The sequence below is a fragment of the Osmerus eperlanus genome, chromosome 4 (assembly GCF_963692335.1).
Source record: "Osmerus eperlanus chromosome 4, fOsmEpe2.1, whole genome shotgun sequence".
In the NCBI taxonomy this organism is placed as follows: Eukaryota; Metazoa; Chordata; class Actinopteri; order Osmeriformes; family Osmeridae; genus Osmerus; species Osmerus eperlanus.
The window spans coordinates 19,718,963-19,741,436 of record NC_085021.1 but is presented as its reverse complement, the minus strand read 5'-3'; the positions used below and the strand labels follow the sequence as shown (position 1 = coordinate 19,741,436).

Sequence of the window (22,474 nt, the reverse complement as noted above, 5' to 3'; positions counted from 1 at the left end):
AAGCGGTGGGCTGGATACATTTTTGGGGGGATATTTCCTTTTTAATGCTGAAGAAGAATAATGTAGTCTGAGGCTATTGAATCCTGGTATTCTACTTTGTGAATACATTTGTCTGCGCTTGTCACATTCACTCAATGTCCAAAGATGTGTGACTGGATTATGTGAAGTATATGAACAAAAAAACGCACTTCTTCTCCCTTTGTTAATGCCATACAATAAACCATTGAAAATCCACTGCAACCTAAACTTGTTTTGGAAGTACGTTGAAACGCTTTCCATGGGCCTGTTGCACAGGTAGAGTTGTAGAGGAACCACAGCCACTTCCCGTGTGCCACACCCCCTTCCAATGTGCAGCACATTCCAACAGGCGGAGCCGGTGACGTTCCCGTTTGTGAATGAGGCTTCCGAAATATCCACACCGTTCAGTAGAACACCTAAAGTTTGAGTAGAAGGGTCCCAGTTTAGCCAAGAAGTAAAAGGAACAGTTTGCCAAATGGATTATCCGGGAATTAAACGCGTATTGTTTTCCTATGTATTTATAAACGGCATATTTATTACGTTACAAAGTAAAGAAGGTAAGTGATATTTTACTAATTTTATTTTATTTTCCAACTTAAAAAAAGTAAATGCTCTGCTTGTCCGCACAGGTTTTTAAACTTCCACACGTGTCTTGTAAGAGATATAGGACTCAAGGACATATATGTTTAAATAGAGCAGTGTTGGAAGTTTTTTTTTTTATCGGCCCTTGGATAGGCTTTAACAATTTTCTCGACAATAATTTATTTTTGTCGTAATTTTCAGTGCGTAACCTGTTACGGACAACATTGCGACTTTAGATCCAAAGACAGTTCAGCGATTTAAGAAGCAACGTTGACTTTAACATTAGTCTTGATAGTTAATATATCAAAATGAATTATTATCCGATAATTATTGTCTACTTTCAGTCGGACAGGGAGATATGGGACCCCTCATGTGCCAGGCTGCAATTCATACATTTAACTTAACTTACTGGAGCTTATTAAACAAGTTAGATGCATACCGATATTCTATCTGATTAAGGCAAACTTTTCGTCCTTATCACTTTACCTATTGACACATTCTTGCCCCACCTTGCCCTCTGTCATATAACTTAAAACCTCCATTGATGCAGATGGTAATTGGAATATAAAAACTCATGACTCACATTTCACTGAACAATTTCAAAATATGCGCTCAATGTGTTTTCCCATCTATTCAGAAGTGCTTTTGGACATGAAGGCATCTGGAAGTGAACTGGGCTGGTTGACATGGCATTCAGAACAAGGGGACAAGCAAGGGGTAAGTGTTGCTGATACAGACTATATTGTTTAGCGTGTGTGTGTGTGTGTGTGTGTGTGCGTGTGTGTGTGTGTGTGTGTATGCAGAATGCATCTGACTTTTGTGGTTAGTGTCCATTGGTTCTCATCAGTGTTGATGCTTTTCAGTCTTCAGTAGTGAAAGCCTAATGGATGGTTGAGCAAGGGAAGGGGTTGCAGACTGGGTTTGAGCGTGTCTCGGCTGCAAAGACCGGAGAGAGAAGAGCTGGTAGTTTTGTACAGAATAGTTGTGGTTTCTCGTGGCTTAAGGGCAGTAGCTCCAGAATGGGATGTTAGGCTACAATTAACTTTAAGTTTGTAACATATGGTGCCTTTTTGGGGGGGAAATGTAAATCCAGCTATTATGTTGAGTTATCCTCCTACAAGATGATGTAGGCTTGACATTTTTATTACAGTAGTGGTCTATATCTGTGACTCTCTCAGCTGGTGTGTTGTTCTCTGTGTGTCTGTGTGTGTATGCGTACTTGGGACCAATGTCACATTGCCATATAAAGTGACCTTTCAGGTTCATGTAAATTCATTGCACATTGAGTTATTGGATGTGCTGATGACTCAATAACATGTTTGGACGTGTTGCACCTTCAAACACAATATTCAAGGTCTGCCACAATCTTTTTTTATTCGACAATTGTCCTGGCAGCTGTTCTTATTTTTTCTTACAATATTACATTTGTAGTTCTGAAATACTCAACTTTTAAGACTTGATTACAGTACTGGAATACTCACCGTCATTATAGTCATCATTTATGATGATCATCTTTTAAATCAGTTTTATCGCGGTTAAATACTCCTTTAAAACATTCAGTAGTAGCTTTATGGAGGCGTTGGTGCAGTAGTTGCACATCAAGTTTATATGCAGTGCCCCTGAGTCAGCCAACAAAGCACATTCCTTTAAAACCTTTTAAGGAGTGAGTTATTTTTCCAAAACGGAAGCTAGCTAGTTTTAGTTAGCTTCCGTTACCTAGCAACCTAGCATAATACTCGTAGCAATGCTACTACCTGCTAGTGTTACTTGTTAGCCTCCTAATTGTAAATTTTGAAGCCATACTATAGCGTTTGTCATATAGTTTTTGTCTATCGGAAAATAGTCGGTTGGAATGTTCAGAATCACATATGTGTGACGCTACTCCTTAACGGGTTAATTAATAGCATGGTGGCAACATGCAGAGAGCAAACCACAGCCTCTCACCCTGTAGGGGCCAAATATACTTCAGCCACCCCCACCATAGGTTAAAGGACGCTGTTAGTCTTTTCACACAGATGTCTGTAGCAACAAAGAGTTGTTTTGGATAGACTGAGAACCACAAGATAGTGTTTTGTATATCAAAGATTGGCGTTTGGATGGTATTTTTAGGTATCGGTTACCCTGATCTTTTAGATAGAGCCCATACAAGTGCTCGTCTTTAATCTCTCAAGTGTTACATCTTGATAAACGTCAAGTGTTTCTACAGATATCAGACTTCATCTGACTGTAAGTATCCTGAGATTTCTTGAAAGGAAATATGTATTGGGGGAAAAAATGTAGTATAATCTTTAATTGTTCATGAGAGAAAACATTAAAGCAGAAAGCATTAAGTACTGGAAACACAATCTAGAGTCCTGAGGCCTGCCCCCCTCCTGCACACACACACGCTCTGTGGTTTCAGGGTTCAAATTTCCAGGTTGCTGCTTAAAGTCTATAGATATCATATTTCTCAATTAGCATGCAAAATATCAACATGGGGGCCCCTGTAACTTAGACCAATATTTTTTGAAGTTCCTCTGGAGCGATGTGTGTTTCTAACTTTGCTGGTTTACCTTGCCGTGTTTCAGTGGGAGGTCGTCCAGAGGACCATCAACGGTTCTCAGTTGTACACCTACTCTGTGTGTAACGTGGGGGAGCGCGAGGAGGACAACTGGCTCCGCACCACCTTCATCCAGCGCCGTCCGTCTGCCTCGCGCGTCTTCGTGGACCTGGAGTTCATCGTGCGCGACTGCAACTCCTTCGGCGGTCCCTCGCTCACCTGCAAGGAGACCTTCAACCTCTTCGCCTCCGAAGCGGACGCCGACGTGGGCACCAGCTTCCGCAAGAGCCAGTTCAAGAAGGTGACCACCATCGCGCCCGACGAAATCACCGGCAATAACGAGCTTCGCATCAACATGGAGACCCGGGTGGTAGAGAACCTGTCCAGGAAGGGCTTTTACTTGGCGTTCCAGGACATCGGGGCCTGCGTTGCTCTCCTCTCCGTTCGAGTCTACTACAAAACCTGCCCGGCAACGGTGGAGAGCCTGGCCAAGTTCCCCGAGACAGTGGCCGGGGTGGACAACCAGGCGGTGAGGGAGGTGGCAGGGGTGTGCGTGGAGAACGCCGTGAGCGAGGAGTCGCCCGTCATCTACTGCACTCTGGATGGGAAGTGGGTGGTGCCTGTGGGGCATTGTCAGTGCAAGCCAGGCTATGAACCTGTTGGCAGCGAATGTCAAGGTAAGGAAGGTTTTTGTCTTGATCATGTTGTATTGAACCCCATGACATTGGGAATTGTCAGAGTATGTTTACCCTCTTAAGATGTCTATCGGTTAAATTGTCTTTCTGTTTTGACTTATTTTCCATTTGTGCTGGTTGCAAGACATGCAAATATGCAAGGCAGTTATTTATTATGGTATGCTCATTATTGTGTTGGAATTCTCCCCTGGGCAAGCTGACTCTCCTGAGACGGAAAGAATGCCCGAACTACTTACTACATGTAGAGGCATCATCTCTGACCTTAAACAAAATAATTGAAATCGCAACAAAGTGGTTTGGTTATTTAAATGACCCTATCCAAAAACTGCCTGGAATTTTCAGCACAGGACTGAAACATGGGTTATTGATGAACCACACGATTTCTTCAGACAGTAGCAAATCAAAGCCAATTTCATACCACAGAGGGTTACACAGATGTCCATAGATCGACACCTATAACCAACCTAAACCCTAAAGGGTACATCCTTTCATCATTCACTTAGTATATCCTTTTGAAGGTATATACAGAACAAGGCAGGGAAGAGAGAGGGGATATACACACAGCAAAGGGCTTGGGCTGGATTGGACCCCAGGCCGCTGCGGTAAGACCTCAGCACATGTGGTACCACGTGCTTATCCAAGGAACCACAGCCTCTAGTAAATCCTTTTCAAATCTGTTCTACTCCCTGGTATCTCTGTAGTCACCTACTGTTAATGGTACTGTCGTATGGTACTGTAGTAATATTCATCAGGGCTGTTGGCAATGTTGTAAGGTAGTTTCCAGGTCATTTATTATCACTCGATCACTCATTTAAGAAGGTTAGAAAAAAAACGCCTGTCCTACAGTCTCACCGTAATTCAACAATTTAACTTTGTTGTCATGCTGCAACCATTATGCATTCATCAGGTTCTCATCAGGGACCTCCCTGTCCTGGGGTGTAGCCTAGATGACAGGACTTGATCAAAGACAGGAGGTTGAGGAGTCACTGAGCAAATGCGCCAGTGATGGATGTTCTTCTTCAAGGCGTATGAGGGGAGGAAGGACCTGCCTGGCTCCCTGTTACTTTGTTCATTACATGCATCAGAGAAACTGGCTCCATACTTGTGACTGGGCTTGTTCCCTACCGGACTCAGTCTCTGCATCTCCGCCTCTCTCTGTGTTTCCCAACTCTCTCTCTCTGTCTCTGTCTCTCTCTGTCTCTTACCCACCCCACATATTTCAAGATTCTTTCCAAGACAGGGGTTCCATCATTTGAGTGTATTGTTTGACTACAGTGGCATGTTTGAGAGGGCCGGCGTGCTAGGGCCTGTTGGGAAGTATTCCGTGACAGAGCACCGCAAGACTCCCATCACCTGAATTGCTTAGTACACACAGACACACACACCCTGAATAGGCATGCGTTTATATGATTTATGGATTTTCACACTTAATTTCCCTTCCCTGTTACCCAACACTGTCTTATCACAGGACGGAACTTTCTGTCAGTCTGTTGTTCTGGTTCTGGTGGAAGAGAAACACATCCAAAGAGATAGATGGGGGGGGGGAGAGAGAGAGAGAGAGAGAGAGGGAGAGGGGGAGAGAGCAAGAGGGAGAGAGAGAGAGGGGCAGAGAGAGAGAGGGGCAGAGAGAGAGAGGGGCAGAGAGAGAGAGAGGGGCAGAGAGAGAGAGGGGGAGAGAGCAAGAGAGAGAGAGAGCGAGAGAGAGAGCGAGCAGATAAGAGAGAAGACAGCAGAGCTAAAGAGAGCTCGTGTGTGTTTGTGTTTGAGAGAGTGGTGTGATAAAAAGGTGAGGAATGGAATGCAAAGGTAGAGAAACAATGAAGTGCTGTGTTCATTGCTGGAGGGTGCTCTCCTCCCCTACCAGTGCTCGCGGTTGGTACATTTTTGTTCCCCTCACTGAGCTGCCTCACGGATTACTCCAGACCTGAGGATTTTCCCAAGGGAGAGACCCAGGCCAGCCCTTACCGGGAAATGGATAGAGGCAATGGTTTTGAGAAAATGAATCGGTTGGAAATGGTTCTCTTTAGTACAATGGAAGGTCAAGATGAATGAACAAGGAGGTCTCGGTTAGCCATCATCTCACACACACTCTATGAAGCTATTGCTACGTACTGTATATGCTCACATGAAGTGAGTGTGCGCGTGCACACGCGCGGGTACACACACTCTTCGTCCTTTCCTATGTATGTTCCAGTTGACTCATTGTTGACATTGACACAGTTTTCCTTCTCTTAAAACGCCCTTCCTTACACATAATCTTAGCTGGCACAATGGAAACACATACCTTATGTGACCACACAAAGACCCATTTGCTTTTTTGGCTGCTCCTTGAATTGTGAGCAGCTGTCCTTGCCCACACCTTGAGTACCATAGTAAAGCTCTGTACACACACTTCCCAAAGCAGGGCAAATATAGAGTTTCCAAATGTTCTTGTTTACAGATTAAGTCTGAATGTTGAATTTTTGGGTTCTTTACAATAGTTTCTGTGGGAAGAATGGGAGTCTTCATGGAACTAGAAAATAGGTTCTGGTAAAGTTGTTTTTCTCATTACATTTAGGAAAGGTTCCAGTAATCTAGTCACCCCCCCCCTTTTCCCCTGAACTGATATAACAACTGCTGGTGACTAAGTTGAAGCTGTATTGACTGTGCCGTGTGGTGAATGACTTGTATGGGTAGTAATTGACTTGGGTGTGTGTGTGTGTGTTTTAAGTAACTACTGGTTCGGCTAGCGTTTTTGTCTTCCTGTCGTCTGATTTCTTTTGCTCCGTCTCTGTCCTCCCTATACCCTTCACTTGTGCACACATTATCAGTTTCTGTTTCTCTTGCCCTTTGTTAACATTTATTTCATATCTCATGTTCTCAGTTTGTCCCTTTACCCTTTCTTACTTCCGGTTTTCCTGTGAGTTTCCTGACAGACGTGAATCACAAGTTTTCCCGTGTGTAACAAACTGCAAAATGTTGTTCTGTTTAGCGGATTATGAAGATTGTGTTATTTTTGGCCTCCGCAGGTACTGAATGTGACACAAGTCATATTTAAACATCCCGTTTCACACGGCCCAGATGAGACTGTTTAGGCTTCATACTGTTCTGTGTTACCCAGTAAATAAACAAGCTTGCAAACTGGACAACTGTCTCCAAAAGATAAATAGAGTACACATTTGACCAGTATTCCCAATCTGTGAAACATTTTTGGTGCAGATACGTTCTCGCAGGGGAAACAGTTGTCAGCGTTTGCACCTAAGCCAAGAAACACAAACATTTAGTCAAGATAGTTTTATTTGTTATGTGTCTTTAGGGAGCTGGAAGACATCTGGGAGCTAAAAACCCAGAACTGATAAAGAGTGTGTTATAGTACAAGAGGTCTATCTGTTGTTTAACATGAAGAAGTTGAGAACAACTGTTCTTTTCCAGTGTCACAAGTATCTGGTACTTGAGTCAACTTGGCGATCCCAGTCATTCTGATACCTCTCTAAGACCATAGTGCTCTGGTGAGGATTCACTCCTATGTCTCCTTATCTGATTGGGTGTGTGTATTGACTTTAACTCGTCTTACCTCTGAGTCAGTGGATTTAAGATGATGGAATTATCCTCATCCTAGTAGATTATTCTTGCGCCCATGATTACTTATTTTTCCGTAGCACAGAGAGAGAAAAAAAGTCTGAGTCATCGTCTTATCAGACTTGGTAACACTTTGTTAGGATGCCAATACTGTGTAAATGTCTCTTTCTTGTAGGCTCTTGGTAGAATTGGAGGTTTTCTGGAGTGCCTGCCAAGTCAATGTCAACCTTTTAACTGTGCTTCTGAGGAGACGGTTGAATAATGGGAGATGGGGGCTCTGGAGATGCCTCTGAGCACTGTCGTGCACCGTCTTGTTTAGCTCCATTTGGAATGAATTTAAGAAAACGTGGTTATTTTGTGAACTCTTGAGAGAATGACAGGAAGTGTGGTTGGGAGAGAGTTGGCTTCCAATATCGTAAAGATTGATTTAAAAAATGTGCGCTACTGATGTGGTCTGTTGGTCTGACGTTCGTTTCGTGTCGGCCTGATCTTCGGATAGATGAAATGCATATCAAGGAAATAGATATCACCTTCAGGATGCAAGTTGAGTCTCTCTCTCCTTCTGTCATAGGGAGGGTTAAAGATGTAGATGTTTAGATTTGACCGTATAGCAACCTGATAAAATAAATATTTAAGTCACGTTAAAAGCGTCTTTATGTTGAGACAAGCTGACATGAACTCTACTCTGGATTCTGCTTGCCGTGGCAATTTTGTAAGTATTTTCCGGGCCATTTTACTCAGTATGCTTTTGCGGAGGGACATATTTCCTTTCTGTGACATTCCTTTGCTGGGGGCCGTGGGGCAGATGTAGCAATGTGGACTGTATTGTGCTGCTGGTTTGTGAGGTCAGCATTTTCCTTCCTCACGTCAGTCTGGCGTCCCCAGCCCCCCTCCCCCCTAGGTCGGACAGGACAAGCTAAAGCGGAAACCGGAGGCCACCCTAATCCCCTCTGTGACTCCCCTACCCGTTGGCTCAGGGCTTTCCATTGTTGCCCCTCAGTCGCTCGCTTCAGTCAAACTGCTGCATTTTTTTTGTCCTCCCTGATAACTAATTTTGTTTATTGGTGAGTTTGGCCTCTTGTTTTGTACCGGAAGCAGACACTTGTTTGGAATGCAACATGTGTTGCTGCCACCTGGATGTCTGGCTTTGACTTTTAGGAAGGGGGGGGGGGGGTGTATATGTCCTAGATGACTGGGACTGTGGTCAGTCTGTGGTCAGTGAGACTTGGCATGGGCCTTAAATTTAGAAAGGTTCGAATCAGATCTTCACTCTTTACACTTGACTTCAGCCATTACTAGTCTCATCTGTTTTCACTCTTTTGAACCCATTTCTGTCCCCTCTGTCACTCCTAGTCTTTCCATTCCCTTCTGTTTCTCCTGTGAGCACGAGGGACAGAAGAGGGTGAAAAGAAAGGAGATTAGAGATTTTATTGTGTTTGTTAACAACCCAAGATGAAAGCCAGAGTGGAATTGTAAAACAGATGTAATTCCCTTACAGCTCCCCCATCGCTCCCTTAATCCTTTTGACTAATGCATCCCCCCCCCCCTCCTATCATCAACACCCCCACACCTTAACCCTACCTCTCTGTCTCGGTGACCCCTGACTCATGTTACCATTACACCTCCCCCATCAGAGACCTCCATTGTTTACCCTCAACTACCCAGCCCCCAACCCCCACCCATCTGACAAATGACAAGTTGTCATGCACCTATAAACATAGTGACATGACATAGTAAAGGTGGGGAAGCAGGGGTGGGTTGGGCGACCCATGTAATGGGGTGGTGGGGGGGTTCAAATTGAGGATAGGCCTACGGGCTTGGTGAGATATGTTGACTTGAAATGCTGACGTTTCCCTGCAAATCTACCCTTTGAAGGGCTTTGTCTTGATAAGAATCTAGACATCGTGTTTTTTCCCCCTAGAGTTTCTTTTAAAGGTTTGTCTTTTAAAGTCTGCCATCCTTCTGAAATGAACCTCTCCCTCTGTGAAATAAGGTGCTGGCTGCTGTTCTTTCCTCCCCCTCCTCCCTTCTCCTCCTCCCCCTCTTCCCTTCTTCTTAGCTCCCTCATTCCTCCACCCTGTGTTTGTTTTAGTTGGCCATCGACTCACTGTTGTCGAGGACAGTTTAACTCACTGCTACCCTGGGGCAGACATGACCCTTTAGCTTTTAAACCCTAAGAGCCAGGGTAGACTAGTTTTTTTGTTCCACAGGTCCATCAACGCTCTTTCTCTCTGTCGCTCTCTCTCTCTGTCGCCCTCTCTCTCTCTCTGTCCCTCCCCCACACCATCCACTTAAATGAAGTCCTGGGGGAGATTTCTGTCGTCCAGCCACCATGTTACCCATTCATCCATCCATCCGACCATACATTCATCACTGTCTCCATCTCATCCATCTTGACTCCTGCTGACAGACTGGCCCCACTCGGCTTCCAGAGAGAAACTGTCCCTGCTGCTCGCTCACAATAAACAAACGCAGAGGTACTTAGCGACGGGGGCCTCTCAGATGACAAACAGAACCTCCAACTCCAGGGACGGCGGAGGGAAAACAGAGACATCTGATCTTAAGTTTCTCGGCCGAGACAGACTTTCAAGAGGTTGACAGGTTTTTATTTACGTGAGAAATGACAGGAGTTTTTACTCTCCGTGAGTCTCCAATCCCTCGCCCTTGGTAATCAGTTGAGTTATCCCCTGGTATTCGTTTCCACTAGACTACATCTCAGAGAGTCGTGTTCCATCTGTGGCTCTTTGACTCTTGCTCATTTTCCCTACCAGTACTTTGATTGGCTGCTCGAGGAAGGAAGTGTCGCGTCAGCCCGGCTCTTCCTGCTTCCTGTTGTGTCCAGCAACAAGGCAAAGACAAAGCCCTCCGCCTCCTCTCTCCTGCCCAGGAACATTCCTTAACCGTGCTTCACTTTGTTGTCGAGGAATCCATTGGTGAATACCCCATCAACCTATCAACGCATTCGTAGGTTTAATTTACTGTCCGTGCGAGTCACACGGCCTGCACATGCTCACTCGTGCTGACCTTTATGGGGAATGGCTGTTCAGGAAATGGCCTGCAAATATGGCCATGGCCGTGCCTGCTGTTGGGTGGTGTGTACAGGAATGCATGTTGATTATAGAGTCAAGCTCCCAGTGTTAAGCCATCTTCCCCACTGCACTAACCACAATGCATTGCAGTCGGTCTTCGGGCGGCCCCCGGAACGCACAACAACAAAAAAGAAGAGGCTAGTCCCTTCTATTCAGTTGCCATGTGGCATCTGGGCTATTCCCCATTTGCAACAAGTGTTTTTTCTTCTGAGCTGAATGGGGTGGCATTCTGCCGGGCTGCTGGTCAGGGCTGAATGGTAATGTTAATGGGGTAGCTCGGAGTGTGGGGAGGGTCGGGTGGGGATGGAGGAATCTGAGGATTAGGAGAGGAGAGGTAGATGGCAATTGGGGTTCGGGGCGGCAGCTGTTGGGCTCACTCAATAGATTAATTCTCTTCATATATTTCCCTCCCTCCCTCCCTCTTTTACTCTCTGCTTTTCTTCCTCCTAACTCCCCAGTAGGATTCAGTATCCCTCTTTTAATATCTCTTTTTCAGCCCTTCTGCTTCTGTTCATCCCTCTCTTTTTTCAGACTACCCCTCGTCTGCACAGGTCGTGTTAATGAGTAGTCGTGAATGTTTTTTGAAACAGCTGGTAGAGAGAAAGAGAGAAAGAGAGGAGGGTTTGTGTTGAAAGGAGGAATGAGCAACATGCCAGGCTCTGGGATGGCGTGTGAAACGCCAAATTCTTTTCATGCTAAGAATTTTCTCTCAATATCAAGAATGTGTGTGCTGTCATTCATTCAGAGTGATGTGTATAGCTATATTTAAGTCTCCCTTGAAACAACTGCCCTAACCACAACTTTGGAACCACAATGAGACAAAGACTGAATGGATTTCAGAGAAAACTCTCATACTCAATTGAGCGAATGGCCTTGATATCCTGTCAATGGGACGGGTGTGGTTTCTGTCTGTAGTGTGTGTGGTCACATGTGGGTTCCAAGTGAACTTAAGTCAACTTGACCACAAAGCAGTCCACTGGATCACAGATAATGCTGCATGGACTTGAAATATGATATGTCTTTTTCCTCTCAGTTTCTCTTTCATCTTGTCCTAGATTTGGCTCAGAGACACTAAAACTATCAATCATTGACTCACTTAAAACATGACTTTGCCTCCCTCGCAGGTCACTATAATTGGCCCTTTACTTGAGATCTTTTTTTTTTTTCCTTATTCTTGTGGGTAGTCTTTCAGTCATGACACTCTCTGTCCAACACTCATACAAACTTGTAATACTTGTAGTACGGTTGGCAGCATGAACATATTTATTTTTATACTATTTTTTTTTCCATACTATTTACATTATGAAATAGACAATACTCAAGATTAATGAGATTTCCAGGGGATACTGATTAGATTGTGTGTGCGTGAGTGTATGCATGCGTGTTTGTTTCATGGTAAGAACAGGTGTCAAGGAGAGGCCGATAATCCTTTCTCTGATGTCAGATGTGCTTTCTGAGGGGCCAGTGGGTGTTTGCGTGCGTTTGTGTGTGTGCACTTGAAAGGGGATAGAGCCAAGGACATGACCAGCAGTCGTTGGAATGTTTTCGTAGGGCAGAAGGGGGGCGCCTTCTCATTTTCACTCTCCTTTATGGCACTCACAGAGAAATTTCACACCGTATTAAGTTCAGATTTCACTACTGTGGCGCACAGCTGGATCCTATACCTGCATTTCTCTCAAAACCCGTATGTGTGAAATTAGCAGTCATCTTAGCTAAGTGATACAGTTTCATTTCTGCGCAGGGTGTCTTTGAAAAAGGCAGTTGAAGAATGCGCAAAATGGCAGATTAGACTCTGGGATGTTGCAGATTCTTCACCTCAGCCTTCCCTTCAGTTTCTCCGGTACTGAAGCATTGATGGCTGACTTTCAGTCCTGGAATGTGGGATGACTGGTTATGTTTGTTGAAAGACAGAGAGACCGAGAGAGACAGAGGGGGATGGTTTGAAGAAGAAGAAGAAAAAAAGAGGACTTACAGTGCAGAGCGAGCAGGGAGTCTGTGTTTCTGAACCCGAAACTCAGATCTGAGCGCGGCGTATTAATCACCAATGTAAACACTTTACAGAAGATCTGCCATGTTTTCTTTCCAATATCTCAACCCAATGGCCCTGACCAGACACAAGCTCTCACCCTCAGCAACGTGAAGGCCGTTCAGCCTAACCATGAACAGGCAACAGGAAGATTCCCCTTTCACCTCAACCCTCTTAGATCTACACGCGTGTCTGTGATGAAAGGCTCAGAAGGGTTATCCTCTGGACGGGGACCAGAGTCTGTGATATTTCCCCCCTTGGATCATCGGCGCCTGATGCAGTTTCTGTTCTGTTTGTGTTCTCAGAGTGTCGGCCAGGGTTCTTCAAAGCCTTGGCGTCCAGCAAGGAGTGCGAGGTGTGTCCTGCCAACACCCAGCTGCTTAGCTCCGGAGCACTGCTCTGCGCCTGCATGGAGGGCTTCTACCGAGCCCCGGACGACCCCCCTACAGGCCCCTGCTCAGGTGAGGAGGAGGCCAATCTGGGTCATGTGCTTTTTAAAAAAAATTATGGGACGTCCCAAAAAAACAACTGAAGTTTATTACACAAGTTTTGTTAAAGTTAAAGTTAAAGTGAAAGACCAGAAACATTGAGACTGACCTAACCCTTCTACCTGACCTCTGACCTTACCTCAGGCCCGCCTTCGGAGCCTCGTGACCTGGTTGCCACGACCACTCAGCTAGCGGCGGGCCGGCTGCTTCTCACCTGGACCGCGCCTCTGGACACGGGCGGGCGCAGTGACATCACCTACAGTGTGGAGTGTCGCCGGTGCGACGGCGCCGCCTGCCAGCCTTGCGGGGAGAAGGTCCGCTTCGATCCGGCCAGCGGAGGCCTAACGGACACCCAGGTGTCGTTGAGCGACCTGGAGCCCCACCTCAACTACACCTTCACCGTGGAGGCCTACAGCGGCGTGTCTCAGATGGCCAGCCAGGCGACGCCACGCATGGGCAACCGGTCGCCTTACACCAGCACCCTTACCACCGCCCTGGACTACACAGGTGGGTGACGAGAGAGTTCAACGGCAACGACTTCAAGACAACTTGTGGGGTGCACCTACACATGCTCCTTTATATATGTGCCGATCTATCTGTGTTTTCTTAACTCCCTCCCTGCGCCCTTCTTCTCCTCAGAGCCCCCCAAGGTGACCTCCATGCGTCTGGACGAGCGGACCTCCACCAGCCTGTCTCTCTCCTGGATGGTGGCCCCCCGCAGGGCTCAGCCCCGGCCCATCCAATACGAACTTATCTACCGCAAGAAGGTACCTCCCTCTGCCCAGCACCAAAGCTCTCCAAAAATACCGCACCAAGGCCTTTGACGACCAGATCTCACCAGCTCCTAGTTGACCAATCCTTTCCCCCCCTCTTTCCTCCCACCCTTTTGTCTCCTGTCCTTTGTTCCCAGGATGACAACGTGAACATGTACACCGTGTTGGTACTGGACAAGAGCTCAGCCCAGATCATTGACCTTACCCCAGGCACGGCCTACCTCTTCAAGGTGCAGCCCTTCCCTAATGAGGGCGTTCCTGGGGGCTCCAGCATGGAGGACGAGTTTGAGACGATGTCTGAACGTAAGACAGGAAAACAGGGATGGGTGGAACTCAGTAGTGGAGCAATTTGACCCCAGATCAAGTCCCCCCCCCCTCCATCGCTTTGTATAAAAACCTCTGCTAATTAATACATTTTTATCATAGGAAGGAAGGGAGGAACGGAAAAATTATTGGAAGACTGCTTACATCTCCTACGTGTTTATTAGCTGTGATGTGTTGCTTCTCCAGAGCAGAGCGGTCTGTGTCTAATGTGTGTCTGTGTGTCGCAGCTTCTTCGGCCCAGAACAACACAGCGGTGATCTTCGGCGCAGCTGCAATCGTAGCAGCCGTGTTGTTCGTCGTGGTGGTGGTCCTGCTCGTACGGAAACGGTCAGCACCAAGCCATAACGACCCCCCCCTGCCACTTCTCTCTCCTCACCTTCTCGCACTTCTGTTAAACAGTCATAATACACACTCCTTTAGCGGTTTCCTCTCTCATGTTTTTCTTTTGTTAGCGCTCCAACTGCCCCTTCGTTCAGTCTCTCTCCACCTCTCTCTCTCCACCTCCCCTCCTCCTTTCCCTTTTTGCTACTCTCACTTTCTTTTATCTGTATCTGTGTCCTTGCACTCACTGGGGAAGAATTGGTGTTGAATGCGGCTTGTCATTGCTCAATGAGTATACTCTAGTGAGTGTTGGGCTTTGAAAGGAAATGAGCCCGAGAGGGACATTGTGACTGATAAGGGCTGCTTGCCTCTTTCTGTGCCAGACTGTAGCCATTTTGTAAAGGTGACCCCCCTGCTCCTGTACAAGAGTAATGCTTTTGCCTGCTGCCTGCCTGTCTGGTAAATGGAATGGCAAACACAGATTGTCTTTGGCTTTTATCAAAGCACTGTTTGAGTGAATAGACGCGGTGTGCCAATGACTAGGCTTCTTTTGAGACAAGCTAGTCCCTGAGCTCTCCTTGAAAAGAGAGACGATTGTTGCTGAGTAGAGTTGCCTGGTTTATCAACCAGGCAATCAAATAAAACAAGTATGGAAAGAGAAAAGTGAAAAATGTGTTTGGATTGAGATGACAGTTGCTTATTTGTCTTGTTCAGGAGAAGGAACTCTCATGCAAGACAAGGACCAGAAGACACATATTTTTCCAGCTCAGGTACACAAGAGAATAGTAGCTCCTTTCTCTCTTTTTCCTCGTTATATTCGGCAAAATATTAACATATATTACCTTTTAAAAAAAATTCTTTCTAGAGCAACTGAAGCCGTTGAAGACCTATGTGGACCCACACACTTACGAAGACCCCAACACGGCCGTCCTCAAGTTTGCCAGTGAGATTCATCCAAACCATATAACCAAGCAGAAAGTCATTGGAGCTGGTGAGTGAGAAATGCTGTAAAAACAATCTGAATCGGGGGTTTGAGACGAAAGTGTTGAAGGGTTTTTCCATCTCCAGTCACTGTAAAGTCAGCTTTGTTAGTTTTACAGACTAGCCTTTTGAGAGACGGTGGTTACATTGTGTTTTGCGTTCCCACTCTACAAGTTTGGACATATCAATGTGTGGCAACTCCTTAAGGCTCAGGAGGGACCGCAGTTTTAGACTCTAAATACCCTGTAATCATAGCAAATAATCACTGTATAGAAAAGTTGTTGGACCTGAAAGCAAGTATTGAAAGAGGAGAGAACTCCTCAGCTCGATACAACATCAGTTTATTTTGGTGTGACCACCTTTAACCTTTGAACCCACCCCTTCATTTCCCACGACAATGTTGCTTGACCCCCCCCCCCCCCCTTCTTCTCAACCCCCCCCCCCCCCCCCCCCATATAACAGCTGATTCTCATGCTCCCACACTGCCGGCCCTCCGACAATCAGATCTCACCGCCTTTGACACAATCCTTCAGCACACGCCCAAAGCAAAACAACTCTGGATGCAGCCTTGTTGACACTTTGCTTATCCAATTACTAAGAAAACCCAGACAAAAGCATGGAAAACGATCCCCCAAAAAAGACAACTCTGGCTAAATTGTTTGGGCTATTTATTTATTTACATACATTTACGTATATATATGATGTTTGTCTCCACAGGGGAGTTTGGAGAGGTGTACCGTGGTATTCTGAAGACTCCGAGTAGGAAGGAGGTGGCGGTGGCCATTAAGACCCTGAAGCCCGGCTACTCAGAGAAGCAAAGACAGGACTTCCTGAGTGAGGCCAGCATCATGGGACAGTTCTCTCACCAGAACATCATCCACCTGGAGGGGGTTGTCACCAAATGTAAGACCGGACTTGGTTAACGTTCCCCACCCGTGTTTGACCACACCCTCAACAACAAACTGTTATTCAAATCCTAACAGTTTCACCAATGATTATTCAAATATGACATGCTCTACTTGGCCAGTAAAACAAAACAAAAATTGTACATCTCATCCATTTTACTGACATTACCTTGCTTTTCTTGTTTTCCACAGTCAAGCATGCCATGATCATCACCGAGTATATGGAGAATGGAGCTCTGGATAAGTACCTGAAGGTGAGTTCATTATTATGTGTACATCACAGCAGTCCAAAACAGTGGTTGAATAAGAGCCAAACAGTGTGTTGATGGGAAGTGGCTGAACATTCACATCTGTCTGTCTGTCTGTCTGTGTCTTTCTGTGTTTGCCCCTCAGGACCACGACGGTGAGATTTCGTCCTTCCAGCTGGTGGGCATGCTGCGGGGCATTGCGGCTGGCATGAAGTACCTGTCAGACATGAGCTATGTCCACAGAGACCTGGCTGCTCGCAACATCCTGGTGAACAACAACCTCGAGTGCAAGGTGTCCGACTTTGGGCTGTCCCGAGTGCTTGAGGATGACCCCGAGGGCACCTACACCACCAGTGTGAGTTGATGCTGCTCAACTTGTCAGCTTGAATATACAAAAGTAGCTCTTAATCAGTTAATAACGAGGTTTTCTAGCTAGGTATAGATTTTATTGAGCATACCGGAATGGTTCTGTCGCCAAATCCAAATGCTTCCAGTTCTGAAGGAGTTTTTTCCTCATTCCAAATAGGGCGGTAAGATCCCCATTCGCTGGACAGCTCCGGAGGCCATCGCCTACAGGAAGTTCACCTCTGCCAGTGATGTGTGGAGTTTTGGCATCGTTATGTGGGAGGTGATGGCCTTCGGGGAGCGGCCCTACTGGGACATGAGTAACCACGAGGTAGGCTGCAAACCCTGCTGCTCAGGGTGTTCTAGTCTTATCATTCTTTCCCTTGTTATTTGCTGTAGAAAATGCCAACCTATACAACATTTGAACAGTATTCATTCGTAAATCAGACTCTCACACCAGCGCCAATGTCCAGGAAGTAACAGTCACCAGTGTTAGGGGTGTCTGAGATCTTCGTGTGACCTTTGACCTCTTGTGGCAGGTGATGAAGGCCATCAACGAGGCGTTCAGACTGCCGGCACCCATGGACTGTCCGTCGACAGTGTATCAGCTGATGCTCCAGTGCTGGCTACAGGACCGTTCCAAGAGACCGCGCTTCCCAGACATCGTCAGCCTGCTGGACAAGCTGCTTCGGAGCCCCGACTCCCTGAAAGCCATCGCTGACTTTGACCCACGGTAGCGTTTGCATTACTGGACGTGTTTACTCTCTGCTTTACTGCTTACTTATGATGTCGAATTTCCTTTTGGGACTGATAAAGTGAATTGAATTGCTTTGTTTATTCAAACAGAATTCAAAATTCTACGTGGAAAAATACGGAGTCGTTTTTAAGTCTTGTCGGGTCTGGGTCAGTACAGTAGAGTACAGTACAGGGGAAAGCGTTAGTGATTGCGTGTGGTTGTATTTGTGTGTGTGTGTCAATGCATATTCGCCTAAATGAGAGTCACAACTGAGGAGAGAATAGAGTTGTCACAATCACCTCTCTTATCTGTTTACCCTACTGCCCCAACTGGTTCTTTATCTCTCTCTCTCGTCTCGGAAAACTATAATTACATCCTTTGCTTTGCTGTGCTGTGACTGATGTGGGAGGATCTGTTGGTGATTATCGCTGGGATCTGTTTGGCTTCTTCTAGGGTGTCCATTCGCCTGCCTAGCACCAGTGGTTCGGACGGCTCCCCCTTCAGGTCGGTGTCAGAATGGCTGGAGTCAATTAAGATGAGCCAGTACAGCGAGAACTTCTCCTGTGCTGGTGTAGTCACCATGGATCAGGTGCTGCAGATGAAAAATGAGTAAGTGGAGATTAATTTGACATTAAAAGCATGACGCATGTTTTAAAAAGGAGATCTTGATTAACCCTGACAGAGTTTAAGTGACAAAACACATTTGTTGCTTCTGTTTCCTGAGCTGTGTTATACTGGAAATGTTCTGGAAGTGTTTTGGAGGAGGTCAGGAGTAGCGTTATTGTCTTGTTTTTGTTTAAAAAATAACTGCTTTTAACAGCCAGTAGAATAGTTTATGCACGATATAAACTCCAGCCTCAACTACAACATGAGAAACGAGTGAGATGGAAAATATGCTGGATAAAGAGAAAGACTAGGCTCATTTGTGGTTGCCTGGTGGTGGCGGCTTTTGGTTTCCTCCCTCCCTCCCTTTTTCTTTTTTCCTCTGCCCCCTCTCCTCCCCCACACTTGCTTCCCTGGGCAGCACTTTTGCTTGAGCTAAATCCCACTGCCTCTGTCTGTGCAGGGCAAAGGCCTTTGTGGTTTCTGCAGCATTAAAAGGGAGGAGGAGTGAGATGTGGAGGAGGAGAGCAGAACTCCAGTAGAGCAGAAAGGGTGATGTGGCGATTAGGGGGATGGAGTAGTTGGAGTTGCCCCCTAAGCCCTCTGCACTTCTGTCTTGAAAGATGGAAGAGGTGCATGTAACATGGTGGAAATTCCGAGGGAAAGATTTCTCAATTAGCGTGCAGGACTTTTTTGAAGTTTTTGTCAGGATGAAAAAACTATGTGTAGGGGAAGAAAAAGGTGCATGGAGATTTTAATTAATTTGAGGCCATAATCTTAGACATGATTTAGTGCGGGCTGTGCTGAAACATGTCTTTGAAGTGCTGTATTCTTTGGTGAGATTTTTACATCCCCTATGTTCCAGCTTCTGTCATCTGGTAGCACTCTAACAAAACCATCAGCTATTTACAACACTCTCTCTGCTCACCAGACATGTGATTCATGGCTGGCAGGGAGAATCCTAGTTAAGTAATCAAGGCTTTAATTAAAGCTGTAATGAGGGGCTGGGATGTCGTACTTCTGCTGCAGGTTTTCTGTTATGGGGGGGTGAGGGGGGGTGAGGGGGGTGAAGAGGCTCCCCGCTCTACTCCTTGTGAATTGAAGCCGTACTGTAATGATGTTACATGCTCTCTCTGTTATCTCATAGAGGAGATTGAAGGATTTTCTGAAAGATATATTTTTATCAAATTTAAGAGATGATTTTGTGATATAGTACACTAGAATGGGGATTTAACCACTCACAAACAATAACACCGTTAAATCAAAGAATATATTTGAAACGTTAGAACAAAGCCAAGGTTGCCGGTCCTGGATCTGACACACTTGTCTCTTCTATTTCACAGGGATATCAAGAACATTGGCGTGAGACTGCCCGGCCATTTGAAAAGGATCGCCTACAGCATCTTGGGACTGAAAGACCAAACCAGCACCCTGAGTGTTTTTGCAGTGTGACCTGATCCTACTGTCACAGGAATTTGAATCGGACACTGAAATGGGCAGCCCTCAGACTGAACTTTAAACTAAGCTGAGCTGGATGAAGCTGCGGGGACGGCTTTGGACTGGCAAAGCCCGACGATCATGACCAGCCAAAAGAGACTGACTTGCTGTACTTGGAGATTTGTACCAGATTACAGATTCTGTATCAGATAACAGATTTGTAACAGTTCAATTTATCCATACAAAAAAAAGACTGGGTAAAAATACACAGTAACAGATGGGCCAGTTAGCCTTTGTAGATGAGAGTTATATATATTTTATTATCCATGTCTTGTGTTCACATACAAGCCATTTCTCAAGCTTTGTATATTTTCTTCTTTGCATTCCAACTTTAACCCACACATAATATCAAGTGTTTGAAAGCAATCGAGTCAACCAAGCGAAACCTTTCCTGTTAAGGCTGGTGTGTTAAATAAAAACGTTTCGGTTGTCTCTCGTAGCTGCAGGCCCCATGATTGCCAAAGACAAAAAGGACACACAATGACATTGATCTGCTCAATCGATGAGACTCTGTGGGGGAAAAGTGGTCTGCTGTAGCATTCTGGGAAAGAAAGCCAGTTGGTGGTATTGTCTCACGAGAGTAGAGTAATAACACCATAGTCCACATCGTCTCCTGAGGACGGACTGAAACATGCACGTGCTGGCCATAGAAGTTAACAAGTTGCATAGGTTTGATTTGAGATCTCCATAAAGTTGGATATTGTTGGCTGTTGCCATGCCAACTACTGGCTTACTTTAGATTTTAAGCTATGATCTAATAACGAGTTAAAAACAGAAAAGAAATGAGGTACTCATGTTTAGTTTTTAGGTTTTGTTTTTGCTCTCACTGCTTGTTCAAAAACATCACTTATGTAGCACTTATATCAGTTAGAATCCATTGTTCTTGGTTGGGTTTGATAACATTTGATTAATTTGTAATTATTTGTATTCATGTTTTAAGTTAATGAGGAAACAGACAAATAAAATACTATGCTTGAATTGAATAAATATATCTGGATTACCTTTCAAATGCATTGTGTCGAACTTCAGCAAGTTAGGAATACATTGTGTGCAAGATCTTTTTTCAATCAGTAAACAAAACATATGCTTTCTACAGATAACTTTTGTTATGTCTCTGATGACTTCATATAATGTATATATTAGCTTGGTTTCCAATTTCAATGTGACCAGATTTTTACATTTTACAATGAAACTGGATATTCTATTTTCATTGATTTTGAAGTTTAGTAAAAGAAAATGTCAAGAGAACAGTTTGCTTTGACATTGCATATCCTGAATCCACTTCATGCATTCCACTGAGTGGATAGATTCTCTGTTTATGGAAATACCTTGGATGCCTCAAATATTCCACCTGCCCATGCTTATTTTACCACAATGCTCTTAAATAATGACTGCAACTCATTTTGTTACTGAATCCCTCCCCATTACTTGAATTTTGTGTTTTATTTCCCTCATATATGCATCCGTAAAAAGTTTGACAGCATTTTAATTTAGTGTGGTAGATATCTAGTCCTCATTGTTAAAAAGGGATTATTTTCTTTCTTTTTACCTTATATTGTTTTTGACTTGAGAATCTGACCCCATGACCCCTACAATTCTTACTAGATCTGTCTTTCTGACAAATAGCAGTTGCTTCATTCTTTCTCTTTTCTCCACTGTTTTGTTTTTACTTTATTTAATAGCCTATTTATTTTTTACTTGTATTTATTTTCATAACATTGAGTTGGGATTTATGCATAATTGAAGGTTGTTTTTCAGTCACAATAAAAAAAATCTCTTTTATCCATCAGTTTGTATCTTGTTTATATTTATGTCTGATCTTCATGTCCGTGTCTTCCAATAACGCCTGACATTTGATTTATTTTGGCATCCTCCCTTTTATAGTTAAGGAGATAAAACTGCAGGCAGAATTTAATTGGGTTTGAAACAAGTATGACATCAAGACTTGATATCTTTTTGATGTTTCTGTTTGTTTCCTCCCACTGAGTCACGGATGGGCATTCATATTCTGAGAAAGTGTTGCTAAGCTACTACTAGGGGGTACATCGACCAACTTTAAAATATATTCAACAATAAATATTGCTTAGATTTAGGAAAGAGGGATTTAGAATTTCACATCATTGCATTTCACGTTACTGATACCCCGCTACTTTATAATTCATAAATCTGTTTGGAAACAAAGTAAAATCAATGGATATTTGAGACATACAGATACACTGTCAGGCAATAAGGTCAAAGTCAACATGATGGGAGTCTATGAAATGCCTGCTACAATGCATCAGCAAGTCCAGACCTGCCAGGCCCATTATTTTGCACTCAGTGTCGACCAAACCCTGTTCTAATCTCTTACTAGATTACCTACTGTTGGGAGAGCCATAAGTCTGACGCCCTCCATTTTGAATTTATCAGCCATGTTTGACTGATGCCTGTAACAAAGCCTTTAATGCATTCCACTGATAGGAGTGTATAAGAATAGGAATGTCAATATTTGGATAGTGAATTAATCTGTCAGGCAAGGTTGACCTACAATGAACAAACAGTCAAAGAGGCATCCTTCATTCAAGTAGAAGGACAGATACTGATTTAAAAAAAAGACTGGTAAAAGTTTAAGTAATGACTACACTTTTTCTCTCAAGTTACAGAATCAGAATCAGAATGGGATTTATTTGCCATGAAAGTTTGCACAGACAAGGAATTTGCTTTGGCAGGAAGGTGCATACAATAAACATATACCTAAAATTTAAAT

The 22,474-nt window shown here is 44.7% G+C and overlaps 1 protein-coding gene across 1 annotated transcript; it reads left to right on the top strand.

The window, feature by feature from the left end:
* Nucleotides 1-406: 406 nt before the first annotated feature.
* Nucleotides 407-21,517, top strand: epha2b (eph receptor A2 b). Its single transcript, XM_062460021.1, has 17 exons — nucleotides 407-575; nucleotides 1,238-1,317; nucleotides 3,168-3,816; nucleotides 12,813-12,968; nucleotides 13,140-13,502; nucleotides 13,635-13,762; nucleotides 13,906-14,071; nucleotides 14,320-14,419; nucleotides 15,128-15,183; nucleotides 15,279-15,404; nucleotides 16,112-16,297; nucleotides 16,492-16,553; nucleotides 16,693-16,902; nucleotides 17,074-17,223; nucleotides 17,432-17,625; nucleotides 18,082-18,237; nucleotides 19,575-21,517. Exons 1-17 carry the CDS (start codon nucleotides 494-496, stop codon nucleotides 19,681-19,683), a joined length of 2,973 nt encoding a protein of 990 aa, XP_062316005.1. The 5' UTR covers nucleotides 407-493; the 3' UTR covers nucleotides 19,684-21,517.
* The last annotated feature ends 957 nt before the right edge of the window (nucleotides 21,518-22,474 follow it).